At 45.1% G+C, this 16,889-nt stretch overlaps 1 protein-coding gene across 1 annotated transcript in view; it reads left to right on the forward strand.

Annotated features, from left to right (window-relative positions):
- LOC120064150 (immunoglobulin superfamily member 3-like) overlaps window positions 1-13,468 on the forward strand; it is an 88,573-nt gene extending 75,105 nt beyond the window's left edge. The window contains exons 7-9 of the mRNA XM_039014523.1: window positions 2,802-3,212; window positions 8,802-9,227; window positions 9,631-13,468. Coding sequence (XP_038870451.1) covers window positions 2,802-3,212; window positions 8,802-9,227; window positions 9,631-9,881 — 1,088 coding nt within the window. The 3' untranslated portion in view covers window positions 9,882-13,468. The remainder of the gene's footprint in view (window positions 1-2,801; window positions 3,213-8,801; window positions 9,228-9,630) is intronic.
- The last annotated feature ends 3,421 nt before the right edge of the window (window positions 13,469-16,889 follow it).

A 16,889-nucleotide genomic window follows, 5' to 3' on the forward strand; every position in this document is an offset into this window, starting at 1 on the left:
TAAGGATTTTTAACCCTTGAAACATGGATTGTGTATGTATGTCATTCAGAGGGTGAATGGGCAAGACACGTTTTCAGTGCCTTTGAAAGGGGTATGGTGGTAGGTGCCAGGCGCACCGGTTTGAGTGTGTCAAGAACTGCAATGCTGCTGGGTTTGCTCAACAGTTTCCCATGTGTTTCAAGAATGGTCCACCAACCAAAGGACATCCAGCCAACTTGACACAACTATGGGAAGCATTGGAGTCAACATGGGCCAGCTTCCCTGTGGAACGCTTTCGTCACATTGTAGAGCCCATGCCCCAACAAATTGAGGCTGTTCTGAGGGCAAAAGGGAGGTGTGCAACTCAATATTAGGAAGGTGTTCCTAATGTTTTGTACACTCAGTGTACAGTATGCACGTCCTATTCCCAGTACATGTACTCCTCATCCCCACAGCCCTGTTTTTTGCATCAGTTCCTGTTGAAGACAAATGTGTTTTAAATGCCGTTGGAACGTGCGCAAGTTTGTGTTTGTGGTCCTGGTGCGTAGTCTCCCCCCACTCTCTCTGCAGTGTGAAAAGGTTTTCACTGGTCTTGTATTGAGCACCACTGTGTACTTCTTCCTATGAAGCTGAAGCCACTGGACCTGTTTCAGCGCTCATAATGACTTAATGCCTTTTATAATGGATTATAATGCACCATAATGGCCTTGAATGGCTGGTATTTGGTCAGGGTTTGAAGTTGAACAGGCCTTTTTGTAAACACTGGTCCAAGGCAACAGGCTTATAACCCCCCCCACTCTCCTCTGTTTTCCAAATGGATTCTAACTTCAAATGGGGAAAAACAGCGAGGCGCTTTGTCCTGTGCCAATCCAATCCAGCACGGTTCCACTCCAGGTGATTCCGAGGTAATTCTCTCCTGGAGAATGATTGCCAGGATTCTGGAGGGTTCGTCTGTAATTCCGGCTGGAGTGGTTGTTGGGGTTGGGAGCGTTCAGAGCGGGTCTCTCTCCAGTGTGTAGCCAGCCGAAGATGACTAATTTTGGAACTCACTCAAGAGGCCATTGTGGAGAGGAAAGAGGGCTGTGAAAATGCATCTTAGAGCACGGCCAAATGCTAGCTCTCTCTCACACACACACACGCTCTGACCATCCAAGCACATTCACCAATCTGTGTAAGGGTGAAATTCTCTAGGCAGATGGTTGTGACTCCAGGCAGTCATTCCTATCAAAGCTCAGTACAGGCAAATGGGAGGGTGTGTGTGTGTGTGTGTGTGTGTGTGTGTGTGTGTGTGTGTGTGTGTGTGTGTGTGTGTGTGTGTGTGTGTGTGTGTGTGTGTGTGTGTGTGTGTGTGTGTGTGTGTGTGTGTGTGTGTGTGTGTGTGTGTATTTGTACTATTTCATGCCCTAGTGTTCAAATGAGAATGGTGAATTAAATCTGTTCTCTTTTACATTGATGATAATGTACCTTTTCATGTGTGACCTAGTTAATGTTTTAGTTGATCAGTTAAGGGGTAAGGGGTTTGTGTGTACACACGCTGTGTTTTCTCTCCTTTAAGCCTCCAACTGAGGCGCCGGTCGGTCACACTTGATGTACCTGTAGCTAATCCAATCTCACACTTGATGTCCCTTTAACCAATTCAGTCACAGCGCCCTGAGCCCCATCCTAACACTACCTCCCTGACATCATATTCTAGCACTGCCTCCCTCCATATCTCCCTCTCTTCCTCTAACTCCCACACGCCTCTTACGCCTCCTTTCCTAATTTCTCCATCTTTTTATTTTTCTCTCCCACAGCTCAGATTCCTTAATCTCTCCCTCTCTCTTTCTTTGCTTCTCTCGCTTAGCACTACCCCTCTTCCCTTCATCTTTCCCTCCTAAATATTTTCCTCTCACCCACCCAACTTATTCATGGCCTATCTTTTTTTGGTTTTGTTGTAATTTACACCCTTTTTCTCCCCAATTTTGTGATATTCAATTGCGTTCTTGTCTCATCGCTGCAACTCCCCAACGGGCTCGGGAGGCGAAGGTTGAGTCATGAGCCCTCTGAAACATGACCCACCAAGCCACGCTTCTTAACACCCGCCCGCTTAACCTGGAAGCCAGCCGCACCAATGTCTCGGAGGAAACACCGTTCAACTGATGACCAAAGTCAGCCTGCAGGCGCCCGGCCTGCTACAAGGAGTCGCTAGAGTGCGATGAGCCAAGTTAAGCTTCCCCTGGGCCAAACCGTCCGCTAACCCAGACAACGCTGGGCCAATTGTGCGCAGCCCTATGGGACTCCCGGTCACGGCTGGTTGTGACACAGCCTGGGATCGAACCCAGGTCTGTAGTGACGCCTCAAGCTTTGAAATCCAGTGCCTTAGACCGCTGCGCCACTCGGGAGGCCCCAAGGCCTCTCTTTTTATCCCGCTCTGTCGTACACTGACAGCCTTCCCTTCCATCTCTCACTGCCTCTCCTCCACCCACACACTAATATCCTCTCCTTTTTGGCAGGAAATGAAGCCCGCCTCAACAAGTCTGTCACAAACAGAAATGACATTGTGTACCTGTCACCACCATTCACTTGTTTCTATAAACACTGAAATAACTGTTTCCTCTCTCTCCTCTTCCTCCCCCCACTACCTTCCTACCCTCCCTCTCTTCCCCTCTCTCTCTCCTCTTCCTCCCCCCACTACCTTCCTACCCTCCCTCTCTTCCCCTCTCTCTCTCCTCTTCCTCCCCCCACTACCTTCCTACCCTCCCTCTCTTCCCCTCTCTCACTACCCCCCCCCCCCCCCCCCCCCCCCTCCATTCCTCTCCCCCTCCCCTCCCTCTCCTCCACAGTGAGTAAGCTGCGGGTGCAGAAGACCAACCAGTCCCTGGTCTACCTGGAGGACAGTCGCGTACGCGTCAACTGCTCCGTGGCATCCCAGACCAGCCAAGACTCCCAGCATGCCGTGCTCTGGTATGTGCGCCGTGTGGCGGGTGCCGAGGCCGATGAACTACTGCTGAGGATCGAGCGCTCGGGCGCGTTTGAATATGGCGCGTATGCGGACGAGGAGAGGTTGAGGCGACGAGTGCAGGCTGAGAGGCTGTCGCCACGGCTCTACGCGCTGACACTGAACAGGGCGGAGAGCAGCGACTCTGGGACGTACTACTGCCTGGTGGAGGAGTGGCTCACAGACCCAGACGGAGCCTGGTACAGACTGGCACGGGACTCCTCAGGATTCACACAGGTCCTAGTCAGACAACCAGGTGAGGATGGAAAGCAGGGAACAAGGGGAGGGATGATGGGAGGGATATAGAGCTGAATGGGATGAAGCCTGGTACAGACTGGCACGTGACTCCTCGAGCTTCACACAGGTCCTGGTACGACAACCAAGTGAAAACAGAGAGGAGGGATACTGGTACAAACTGGCACGGGACTCCTCACTCAGCCTTTACACACAGAAATCTTCCTAAGAGAAACAGCAAGAGCCCAGTGTCTCTCTCTGTCTCTGTAGTGGTTAGCAGCTGCTGTTCTCGACCCATGTGGTTCATTTATCTTCTGGCAGTGACCAGTTGTGCCCTCTCCCCCTGCCCTCAAGGCCGTCTCGCTCTGATGACCTCATCACCATCCACCTGCACCAGGCAGAGCTCAGGTGGACGTGGTGGGTGTTGCCCTGGTGCCAAATGGGCAGAGCCTGGCAGAGCTGAGGGGCATAACCCACCTGCCCATAATAAGTCAATTTTGTGCCCCCACCAACACCAACTACACACACCCTAACCACCGAACTGCTACCTTACTCCCCTCAAACCCAATGGCCCCAACCCTACCATGTACTATACAGACTTCCAAGCCCCCCTCCTAGGGCTGGGCGATAGATCGGATTCATTTGAATGTATGTTTTTGCATGATATTCCAAATGTCTGTACTGCAAGAGTCAAGTTGTTTTCTGTTTTTATGAGCGTTTATGTCTGCTTGTTGTCTTTTTGGTCTCGTCTCCTTCGCTCCTTCTGTGCTGTGTGCACCTTCCCATTTACACCAGAGATCTGCATATAATGACGAGATGCTCATATCTCTACTCTAACAATGGAAGGTGTCCCAAATGCGTGAAGGCAGAAACGTATTGGCCTTAATTTGGACCAATTTTGGCAAAAGTGAAACCTCTCGCTTCGCCTCTTCCTCTCCGTTTACACACACACCCCAAGATCACGTCTTCCTCTCCGTTTACACACACACCCCAAGATCACTTCTTCCTCTCCGTTTACACACACACCCCAAGATCACTTCTTCCTCTCCGTTTACACACACACCCCAAGATCACTTCTTCCTCTCCGTTTACACACACACCCCAAGATCACTTCTTCCTCTCCGTTTACACACACACCCCAAGATCACTTCTTCCTCTCCGTTTACACACACACCCCAAGATCACTTCTTCCTCTCCGTTTACACACACACCCCAAGATCACGTCTTCCTCTCCGTTTACACACACACCCCAAGATCACGTCTTCCTCTCCGTTTACACACACACCCCAAGATCACGTCTTCCTCTCCGTTTACACACACACCCCAAGATCACTTCTTCCTCTCCGTTTACACACACACCCCAAGATCACGTCTTCCTCTCCGTTTACACACACACCCCAAGATCACGTCTTCCTCTCCGTTTACACACACACCCCAAGATCACTTCTTCCTCTCCGTTTACACACACACCCCAAGATCACTTCTTCCTCTCCGTTTACACACACACCCCAAGATCACGTCTTCCTCTCCGTTTACACACACACCCCAAGATCACTTCTTCCTCTCCGTTTACACACACACCCCAAGATCACTTCTTCCTCTCCGTTTACACACACACCCCAAGATCACTTCTTCCTCTCCGTTTACACACACACCCCAAGATCACGTCTTCCTCTCCGTTTACACACACACCCCAAGATCACGTCTTCCTCTCCGTTTACACACACACCCCAAGATCACTTCTTCCTCTCCGTTTACACACACACCCCAAGATCACGTCTTCCTCTCCGTTTACACACACACCCCAAGATCACTTCTTCCTCTCCGTTTACACACACACCCCAAGATCACTTCTTCCTCTCCGTTTACACACACACCCCAAGATCACTTCTTCCTCTCCGTTTACACACACACCCCAAGATCACTTCTTCCTCTCCGTTTACACACACACCCCAAGATCACTTCTTCCTCTCCGTTTACACACACACCCCAAGATCACTTCTTCCTCTCCGTTTACACACACACCCCAAGATCACTTCTTCCTCTCCGTTTACACACACACCCCAAGATCACGTCTTCCTCTCCGTTTACACACACACCCCAAGATCACTTCTTCCTCTCCGTTTACACACACACCCCAAGATCACTTCTTCCTCTCTGACAAGCGGTTTGGTCCAACAGAAACAGTCATATGGACACTGAAACAGAGACATTATTTTACTGTAATAGAGAACAGAGCAGATGTTACTAAAACAGGAGTATTAATGGACATTCTTTCTGGAGAATGAATGCTCAGTTTGTCGCGCACCCGCATTGCGGTACCACATACCGCTAGCAGCATTTATTCAAAGACTGTTATACTAGCTGTCTAGTCTGTGTTTTATAAATGCGCAATAAGCATAAAACACAATTAGATAATGAATTGGCAATTCATTCTCATTCTGAAAAATAAGGTAGGCCACTTGATTTCAACACCTGAACAAAGTGGACAGGCTGGCAATCGGAGACGGACAGAAGGGTGTGTTCATAACAATTCAACTGTTCTGCCTTGTTGGCTAAACTTGAAATATACAGATTAGCTGGCTACTCACTAGCATGTGGGCTTGTGCTTGAGAGATTGTTTATGAGACCTGTGTTAATTTTTTATAATGCCTGCAACAAGAAGATAGTCATTATTAGTGAATGTGCATTATGCATGGTTCTGGTTATATATATATATATATATATATATATATATATATATATATATATATATATATATATATATTTTAAAGCCATTTGTATTGACATATTTAAAAGCCAGATCAGGGATGGCAAAAAAGCAGGTTAAACTACACGGAACAAAAATATAAACGCAACATGTAAAGTGTTGGTCCCATGTTTCACGAGCTGAAATAAAATATCCCAGAAATGTTCCATGCGCACAGAAAGCTTATTTCTCAAAAGTTTTGTGCACAGATTTGTTTACACCCCTGTTAGTGAGCATTTCTCCTTTGCCAAGATAATCCAGGTGCACCGTGTGCTGGGGACAATAAAAGGCCACTCTAAAATGCAGTTTTGTCACTGATGTCCACAGATGACTCAAGTTGAGGGAGCATACAATTGGCATGCTGACTGCAGGAATGTCTACCAAAGCTGTTGTCAGAGAATTGAATGTGCATTTCTCTACCATAAGCCGCCTCCAACGTCGTTTTAGAGAATTTGGCAGTACGTTCAACCGGCCTCACAATCGCAGACCACGTGTATGGTGCCGTGTGGGCGAGCGGTTTGCTGAGGTCAATGTTGTGAACAGAGTGCCCAATGGTGGTAGTGAGGTAATGGTATGGGAAGGTATAAGCTACCGACAACCAACACAATTGCATTTTATTGATGTCAGTTTAAATGCACAGAGATACCGTGATGAGATCCTGAGGCCCATAGTCGTGCCATTCATCCGCCGCTGTCAACTCATGTTTCAGCTCCCGAGTGGCGCAGCGGTCTAAGGCACTGCATCTCAGTGCTAGAGGCGTCACTACAGACCCTGGCTCGATCCCGGACGTGATCGGGAGTCCCATAGGGCGCCGCACAATTGGCCCAGCGTCATCCAGGTTAGGGGAGGGTTTGGCCGGGTTAGGCCGTCATTGTAAAATATGAATTTGTTCTTTAACTGATATCCCTAGTTAAATAAAGGTTCAATAAAATAAAAATATGTCCCAGTTCTTCCATGGCCTGCATACTCAGACATGTCACCCATTGAGCATATTTGAGATGCTCTGGATCGACGTGTAGAACAGCGTGTTCCAGTTCCCACCAATATCCAGCAACTTCGCACAGCCATTGAAGAGGAGTAGGACAACATTCCACAGCCCACAATCAACAGCCTGATCAACTCTATGTGAAGGAGATGTGTCGTGCTGCATGAGGTAAATGGTGGTCACACCAGATACTGACTGGTTGTCTGATGCACGTCCCTACCTTCTTTTTTTTTGGTAAGGTATCTGTGACCAACAGATCTATATCTGTATTTCTAGTTATGTGAAATCCATAGATTAGGGCCTAATGAATTTATTTCAATTGACTGATTTCCTTATATGAACTATAACTCAGTCAAATCTTTTAAATTGTTGAATGTTGCTGTTAATATTTTTGTTCAGTATATTTTGATCAAATTAAGTACATTATTAGTGGGTCTTATGGTTGTGGAAGGATTATATTTATTTCACACGCCCTAAATTCTTTACATTATTGCTGGTTGTTTGAAATGCAGTGTATTTGACCTTTAATTGTACAACTAAGCTGATTTAGAGAAGAAAAAAATGGAGATGTATATCGTGGTTTGCCCATAAGTTAGAAAAATCGAGATGATTTTTAGGCCATATCGCCTGCCTCCCCCCCATCCCTTTGCCCCCCCCAATCACCTCCCCTCCACCCAGCTACCCTGCTTATTACCCTCCTCACCCCCCTATGCCTCCTCTCTCTGACCCCCAAAGGAAGGTGACTGTTTATAGACAAACATGGCTACACCCTCCCCTAACATCTCTGAAAGCAATCTGTTGTGCCAGGGGTCCTGTGAGTAGGGCATTGTAAATGCAGGGTGAAATGTGCGGGTGTCCGTGACATCTGCCCAACTGCAACATGAAGATCAGACAAGTCCTGGAGCTGGTCAGGGAGCAACAGCACTCATATGTTATTTTAGCAGGAAAGTGGACACTTCTTCCCCACACATTGCAGAAACATATCTGTTTCCTTCAAGTGCACACGCTTGTGCATGTGTGTATTCATGATTGTGTGTGTATGCATATCAGTGACTCACTTTGTTTGTGTCTCACCTCTGTTTCCTTCAGGATCCCAAGGCTCACAAGGGGATTGGGTTATTATCAAACACCATATCAGGGAGTGCTCATGCCATATAGTTATACATGTACAGCTATATAAATATATAATGATAGGCTGCAAATTTCCAGGCCTGATTTCCCAGGTGGCTGTTGGGAGGGTCTCATTAAGGTGCTAAAGAATGCAGTCACCCAGGAAGTCAAACAGAAATGGTTCAGAGGAAAAATGAGATGCCAGTTCTCCCCTTGTCTGTCTTCTTTCCCTCTGCTCTCTCCTTTTTAACAAGAAGAAACATTACAGACAGCCTGATCTAGCAGAGTCTTTTTAAGTTCAGTTCTTTTTACTTGTTCTAACTGGGTCAGTGTACAGGCCCTGTAGGAGTGTAGCCATCCCACACAGACACTCTCCCCTTGGGCTAGTAGCCTCTAAGAGGGAGGGAGGCCTGGAGCAAAACAGCAGACTGGAAAGGCCATGGACAGCTGGTGGGGCTAGTTACCCTGTTAGACAATTTTTTTAGGGTTTGGGGTTTTGGCATTTAAGGGTAGTTGGGCACCTAAAACTGACAATGCGAGATATTTTGCTATCAAATTAGTTTATGATTGTGTTTTTGATTATGTGTGTTGAGGTATTGAAGTATATAATGATTTGAAGCACATCTGCCAGTCTGAAATTTTCTGTTTCAAGGCATGACAATTATTCTGCCCAAGAAATGAGCTTCAATTGGAATTTTCTTCTATTCCCCCCTCTCTCTCTTCCTCCTCCCTCTCTCTTCCTCTCCCTCCCCTCTCTCTCTCTGCAGAGGTGCGGTTGCAGGTGGAGGAGTCGGAGTCTAACATCACTGTGTCCCAGTCTGGTTCCATCCGGTTGGGCTGCAGCATCCCTTCCCAGTCCTCCCGAGACTCCCGCTTCTCCGTGTCCTGGTACGTGGAGCGCCCCGAGGAAGATGAGGAAGAGGAAGACCAGTTGTGTGTGTTCTCCATTGGACACGATGCCGTGTTCGGGAACGGGAACTGTAGCCCCACCGAGGAGGCGGGGCCTAACTCACGTCTGCAGTTTGAGAGGACAACCTCTGACCTCTACAGCCTGACCATCCAGGGAGCACGGCCCGCTGACACAGGGCGTTACTACTGTCACGTGGAGGAGTGGCTGCTCAACCCCCGCAACGCCTGGTATCGCCTGGCGACCAACAACTCTGGTGTCACCATCGTCACCGTGATCCAGCAGGGTAAATCAATCAATCTAATGTTTATTTTTAATAGTGCTTTTTTTTTTAAACAGATGGTACCACATGGTGAATAACAATGGCCTGGGGCTACAAAAACAACATTTCGGCTGCAACATTTCGAGTTTTTTCCAACCCTGGCCAACCAACTCCTCCCATTTGTATCATTCTACAGATGGCATATGAGATCATTGGCTCGTGCTGATCTTACTGGTGATTCTGGTCTCTGAGTTAATACTGACACAGTCACAGCTATAAGTAGCATGCCAAAGAAACATCAAACTACACTATAATGGAATGCTCTCCATTGATGTCATTTTTTTCATCCATATCGCTCTCATCCAATTCTCTTCTTTCCCTTCTCTCTCTATCTTATCTCCCCATCTTTCTCTCTCCCTCCCCACAGTCTCCACACTGCAGTCGGTGGTGTGCTCCAATGACTCTCTCTTCTACTTTATCTTCTTCTACCCGTTCCCCATCTTCGGCATCCTCCTCATCGCCGTGCTCCTGGTGCGCTATAAGAGCCGTAGCCACAGCAAGTCCCAGGAGGGCAAGAACGGCGCCCCCTTACTGTGGATCAAAGAACCCCACCTCAGCTACTCGCCCACCTGCCTGGACCCACCCGCCCTCAGCCTGCACCCTGGCTCAGTGGAGTAAGGAAGCAAACCATAACCCTCCTCCAACCCGTACTCATCGAGGATCCAACCAATACCACGCCAGGGAGGGTCTACTTCGGACCTCCACCTGACCAATCACTGCTGTGTCCAAGCTGTCAGTCAATCTGTTCGTCCATGTATAACCCCGCCCCCCTGTGGTTGCCCCGGCTGTGCTGGCTGTCTGTCTGTGAGATACTCTGCAGCAGCCCTGTCGTGTGTGTCTGTATGTGTGGAAAAGTGTGTTTGCGCCAAATGTGCAGCCGTGTGTGTGTTTGGAAGTGTGAGTGTATGTATCTCTCGCTCTCATCTTCTCTTCGTCCAGTGAAAAACATAGCTATAGTTATTTTTCTTTTTTTAAATTCTGTTTTTCAAAAGATGTCTGCTAGAATGATACAATCTGGGAACAAGAAAATGACTAGTCAAGGACCCTATATGGGCATACTGTTCTGTACTGAACTGAGGACGTAGTGAGGATAAGGAATCTCTCTCTATGCTCGTTTGACTTAGCACTGAACTCAGATCAGTCCCTGCCTGGCCTTATACCTTGGTTACCATAGCGAGGGCCCTTTTCAGACTGACTCCAGAGCTGTGGACTAGACTGCCACAAAAACACACAGACAATTAGAAGAGATGTGTGCGTGACAATGTGAAAGTGTGTGTGTGTTCACCCACCTGTCTCCTCAGTGTGTTTGCCTTGGCAGACAGAGACAGACCTGGCGAGCCCATTGAACATTGCCAGACACTAGGCATCAGTGTGAATGCACACTTCTCCTCCTCCTCCTCTCCAAACAGAGTGAGAATGAGGGAAAGAGAGAAGGAAGGAGGATAAATGAACATATTTTTGACATGAGGGATATTTCAGTGCCAAGAACTTATTCCAGGCTGTCCTCTGCAACAAATGTTTGAAGTTTAAAGGGGCGAGCAAAGCCGATAGGCTCCGAAGCACTCTGTAAATATGGCTGCCGACCCCATGCTGGGGGATTATAGGCCTTGTAGGCAGAAAGGGCGATTTTTACGCTTATGTTAAACCCGTTGAGTAGTTTCTGCATAAATGTATTGACACAGTGTGATTTATTGACTGAAATGAAATTCTCTGCCATTTCATACGCTGTCCGCTATTACTACCACATGCTGTCTTTAATAGACATGAATTAATGGGTACAAGCTGTGCAGCTCTTAGAAATTCCTGTAGAGGGGAGCTGAGCCACAAGACATATCATCGCTAGAGATGTGTGTAGAGGTTAAATACATGCATATTAAAACACACACACACACACACACAACCAGCTCTTTGGACAACGTGTAGAGAAAACAAAAGCATCCCCAAAAACAGATGACCAATACCAACACACCATGGGAATTAATATCAAGTCTGATTTTTATTTTTATTTTTTTGTACCTTAATTTATATATTTTTGTTATTTTATACTGTTTTGCATAGTTCATGTACATGTCTTTTTAAAATTCTCCAAGTACTGCTCTTCTACTTGCGTTGCCAGGCAACCACACCACACAGATACAAAGTCATGATAACACTGTGTGTCCATAGTCACAGGCACTGAAATGTCATAGATATAGAAATGCTAGATTAATTTGTTCTGCGCAGTCAGTGGCATCACATTGAAGATGTATGTTTTGGCCAGTGTGGAAACACTAACTAAATGCTCTATACCTGTATTGGAAACCGAGCAGCTTCACTATAGGATGTACAGTAGATTAACAGCGAGAGTCACAAAATGATCCACTTTAAGCTTTTGCTCGTCTTGTTTATTTATTGAAATGTACCGTGGCACCTAGTTAGGATGTGTGAGCTCCATAGAAATGCATTAGACTGCCATAGATGACTGGACCGAAGCCGGCCTCTCGTGGACTGTGGATGTTTCCCCCTGACCTACATGGCAGAAGGGTTGGGAATCAGTCACATTCCCATAGTATGGAACGGCCGGGAGAGGAAGTGTGATGTTCCTGTTCCGTAAAATAACCCTTTCACTGCCAGACAGACTGCTGAAAGCTCTCGTCATTCTCTTCTCAATCGTGTCGAAATGTATATTGCATGACAATATTGCAGGAAGCGTTGATGTTTTGTAACCTTCAAACTTTTTAGCGTCATGTTTGTGTGACCGAGCGATGCAAAGCCCTTCACTTCCTGTGCCAAGTGTCAGACGGATCTATAGAATAGGAAGTCACTTTGAACAGCAGATTTATGGGGGAGGGAGAACAACTTTTTGGTTGTTTCTATTCTTTTCCATCTGCCATTCAAATCCTGAGAGAGCGGAAGGCCTCATCACCTGCATTGGTTGACCGCTATAGAACAATGCTTTCATGTGTGTATGTGTAGGTGTTTAGCTGTAGCACCAGGCTATGTTAGCTAGTTAGGTCAGCAGTGTGATATTTACTTATTCGCTCTAGGCTAGATCTATCCATCATTGGGTTAGATGTGTTGTTTTTAGCCAGTTGAAAGAGCAGTTCAAGCCAACTGTACTCAACCCTGTCACGAACCCAAGACTCTAAGATAAGATCTGGACCCTCATTTTTAAACCAATTTTTCATTGGTTTCGCCACAATTCAGTCATAAGGAAATCAGCCAATCCCTGAGCAGTGTGCAGGATCTCTGAATCTAAACCAGGAAGTGGAGGGTGCGGCTTTGGTGTGTGATGTCACAGTGCCACAGTGCGTAATTGGAGCTGTGTTGTACTCTGAACGGTGTTTTTGTAGTAATCAACATCCCTAAACGAAATCCTAAATGCTCTCCAGACGTTCCGACAGTGTTGTAGCTGCGTTACGAGGGCTGCATGCAGTGGCTGTGTACTGGCTCCAGATTTAGCTGTAAAATAATTGTGGTGATGTGTTCAGTTCAGCCAGTGCTGCTTTTTTCCAGTGATGTATTTTTGTTATTTTTTTAATCTATGATAAATGATAGTGCACTGAAATGAAAAGGAAGGCCATAGCTTTTTTAAACGCTTGTGTTTTTCGTGTATATGACCTGTTTTTGTTGATTTTTATTCTGATATATATTCTATTGAATAGTAACCACTGCTATCATTCAAAAGGCACTTTGCTATTCTGTCAGTTTATTGCAATAAAAACATGTTCAGTGCAACCTTAGGTGTTGACATTCCTCCTGACCCTTCTACATATTTCCTTCTATGAACCTCCATAGGCGCCTGAGCAATGGAGCAAACGGAACAGCTGTACCCCCACTTTCAAAATAGGGGTACAAACTTGTTTTTGCACCCCCACTTTTTTTAAACCAGAAAATGATCATGAATCATTGTTTAATTTGTCATTTTCAACGATTAGCAATGTTAAGCTAGTCTGTATTAAAACCAATCCATTTTAATGAACAGATTATATTTTTCACCACCTCCCCCCGTCGCCTCAAGATGAATGGTTTTGACCACTAAAGTTTTGCTTTGCTCCGGTGAGCCACTGTGTTGGTTCAGTGCAGTTAGAAAGCATTAGTTGCACTACTGGTGTTTGAAATAAAAAAGGCACCTGTTCTAAGAACCAAAACACAATTATGTATGCAGTGCTTTTCCTTGTTTCTATTCATCAAATTTTGTGATTTTATACCTTTTTTTTTTTATATGAAGTAGCCTTTTTGAAAGAAAAGGTTGGAGACCCCTGCCCTAGCTGTTCAAATATGACCCATATTACCGGAGCTACATTATATTATTTTTATTGCAGATTCAGGGTTGCAATGTATGGATGGATGGATGGATATATATACACACTGAACAAAAAGATAAATGCAACAATTTCTAAGATTTCGCTGAGTTACAGTTCATAAAAGGAACTTTATTTAAAAGTCATTAGGCCCTAATCTATGGATTTCACAAGACTTGGCAGGGGCCTGGGAGGGCATAGTCTCACCCATTTGGGAGCCAGGCCCAATGAGAATGAGAATGAGTTTTCCCCCCAAAAAGGGCTTTATTACAGACAGAAATACTCCTTACACCCCCCACCCTGGCAACAGTTCTGGTGGACATTCCTGCATTCAGCATGCCAATTGCACGCTCCCTCAAAACTTGAGACATCTGTGGCATTGTCTTGTGACAAAACTGCACATTTTAGAGTGGCCTTTTGTCTCCAGCACAAGGTGCAATGATCATGCTGTTTGAACCGCTTCGTGATATGCCACACCTGTCCGGTAGATTAATTATTTTGACAAAAAAGATTAAATGCTCACTAACATGGATGTAAACAAATTTGTGCACATCATTTTACAGAAATAAGCTTTTTGAGCTTATTACTGGTTGAAAATGTCACATTTGGACAAGTGGCTAAATTGGAATGCATTGGCTGTACAGTAACATGCTATACATGCCGTCATAGTTCAAGGTTGCCACTTCACAGCTCTGTATGGGTTTTGACTGATAGCTGTTCTGAACTTGAGCCCCGCCCACGACAAGAAGTTGCCACCATCCCTCCCATTAATTGGGCAACTTTTGCAAATGTTTTGTTGTCCGAGTGAAGAAAATGCTGTAAATTAAGAGGACACAATGTATTTTGAAAGATGAGACATTGAGGGGTATAATAAAATACCACTTTAATGTCATCAAACCAAACACCAGTGAGTCCAAATGTGCATGAATGATTAAATTAATTATTTTCGTGTCAAATCGCCAATTGGCAACCCATCCCGTACGGAACTAATTGACACAAACAAACATTAATGATTCACATGGATAATTGTGTTAATTCTTCCTGTGTTCTGTGCAGTGCCCACCACAAAGGCTGCACTTCACATTTCCATTTCATAAACCTTGTAATATACGGTGTCAATGTTTATGATCACTGTTTGATGTACAGTTACAAGATGACATGGCATTATACCCAGGGATATCCTGAACAGAATGAGCCTGTGTTTGTTGTATTGTAAAGGAAATTTGCCATGGAACACGCATCTGAATGCACTCATGACTAGGGTGTGGCGGTCACACAATTAATTCAGCTGGTGACTGTCAAGCAAATAACTGTCGTTCTAACGGTAATTGACTTAATTAAAAAACACATTTAGCATCTCCTGGCTTCCACACGGCCTACAAGCCACTGATGCACACCTTTGGAACATCTACAGTTGAATGTTACATACACTTAGGTTGGAGTCATTAAAACTCGTTTTTCAACCACTCCACAAATTTCTTGTTAACAAACTATAGTTTTGGCAAGTCGGTTAGGACATCTACTTTGTGCATGACACAAGTAATTTTTCCAGCAATTGTTTACAGACATATTATTTCACTTATAATGAACTGTATCACAATTCCAGCGGGTCAGAAGTTTATAGGCTAAGTTGACTGCCTTTAAACAGCTTGGAACATTCCAGAAAATGATGTCATGGCTTTAGAAGCATCTGATGGGCGAATTGACATCATTTGAGTCAATTGGAGGTGTACCTGTGGATGTATTTCAAGGCCTACCTTCAAACTCAGTGCCTCTTTGCTTGACATCATGGGAAAATCAAAAGACATCAGCCAAGACCTCAGAAAAAAAATTGTAGACCTTCACAAGTCTGGTTCATCCTTGGGAGCAATTTCCAAATGGCTGAAGGTACCACGTTCATCTGTACAAACAATAGTACGCAAGTATAAACACCATGGGACCATGCAGCTGTCATACCACTCAGTAAGGAGACGCGTCCTGTCTCCTAGAGATGAACGTACTTTGATGTGAAAAGTGCAAATAAATCCCAGAACAGCAAAGGACCATGTGAAGATGCTGGAGGAAACAGGTACAAAAGTATCTATATCCACAGTAAAACTAGTCCTATATCGATATAACCTGAAAGGCCGCTCAGCAAGGAAGAAGCCACTGGTCCAAAACCACCATTAAAAAAAGCCAGACTACGGTTTGCAACTGCACATGGGGACAAAGATTGTACTTTTTGGAGAAATGTCCTCTGGTCTGATGAAACAAAAATATAACTCTTTGGCCATAATGACCACTGTTATGTTTGGAGTAAAAAGGGGGACGCTTGCAAGCCGAAGAACACCATCCCAACCGTGAAGCGTGGGGGTGCTTTGCTGCAGGAGGGACTGGTGCACGTCACAAAATAGATGACATCATGAGGCAGGAAAATTATGTGGATATATTGAAGCAACATCTCAAGACATCAGTCAGGAAGTTAAAGCTTGGTCGCAAATGGGTCTTCCAAATGGATATTGACCCCAAGCATACTTCCAAAGGTGTGGCAAAATGGCTCAAGGACAAAGTCAAGGTATTGGAGTGGCCATCACAAAGCCCTGACCTCAATCCTATAGAAAATTTGTGGGCAGAACTGAAAAAGTGTGTGCGAGCAAGGAGGCCTACAAACCTGACTCAGATACACCAGCTCTGTCAGGAGGAATGGGCCAACATTCACCCAACGTATTGTGGGAAGCTTGTGGAAGGCTACCCAAAATGTTTGACCCAAGTTAAACGATTTAAAGGCAATGCTACCAAATACTAATTGAGTGTATGTAAACTTCTGACCCACTTGGAATGTGATGAAAGAAATAAAAGCAGAAATAAATCATTCTCTCTACTATTATTCTTTTACACATTCTCTCTACTATTATTCTTTTACACATTCACATTCTTAAAATAAAGTGGTGATCCTAACTGACCTAAGACAGGGAATTTCTACTAGGATTAAATGTCAGGAATAGTGAAAAACAGTTTAAATGTATGTAAACTTCCGACTTCAACTGTACATTATTTAAAGTCCATGTAATATAGCCTGCACCTTCACAATAAATCCATTTATTTTTATTTTTGACAGGTCTAAAGAAACATGAAATTAAGAAATTGTAGTCTATTTCAGAAGAACAGAATAGCATACTCTGAGTTGTCCTTATGTGAGGTCCTGATCTGGCTATGCCAAATGGCTGTGGGCTACACTATTTCATTTAGCAGACAAGATTTGCTTAGAATTATGTGGCACTATTTTATAGTATAAAGAATACAATTGAAAACAGCTGAATAAAATAGAAAGGATATTTTCTCCAAACGATTTGAGGGAGTGCGC

The sequence above is a fragment of the Salvelinus namaycush genome, chromosome 19 (genome assembly GCF_016432855.1).
Source record: "Salvelinus namaycush isolate Seneca chromosome 19, SaNama_1.0, whole genome shotgun sequence".
Lineage (NCBI taxonomy): Eukaryota > Metazoa > Chordata > Actinopteri > Salmoniformes > Salmonidae > Salvelinus > Salvelinus namaycush.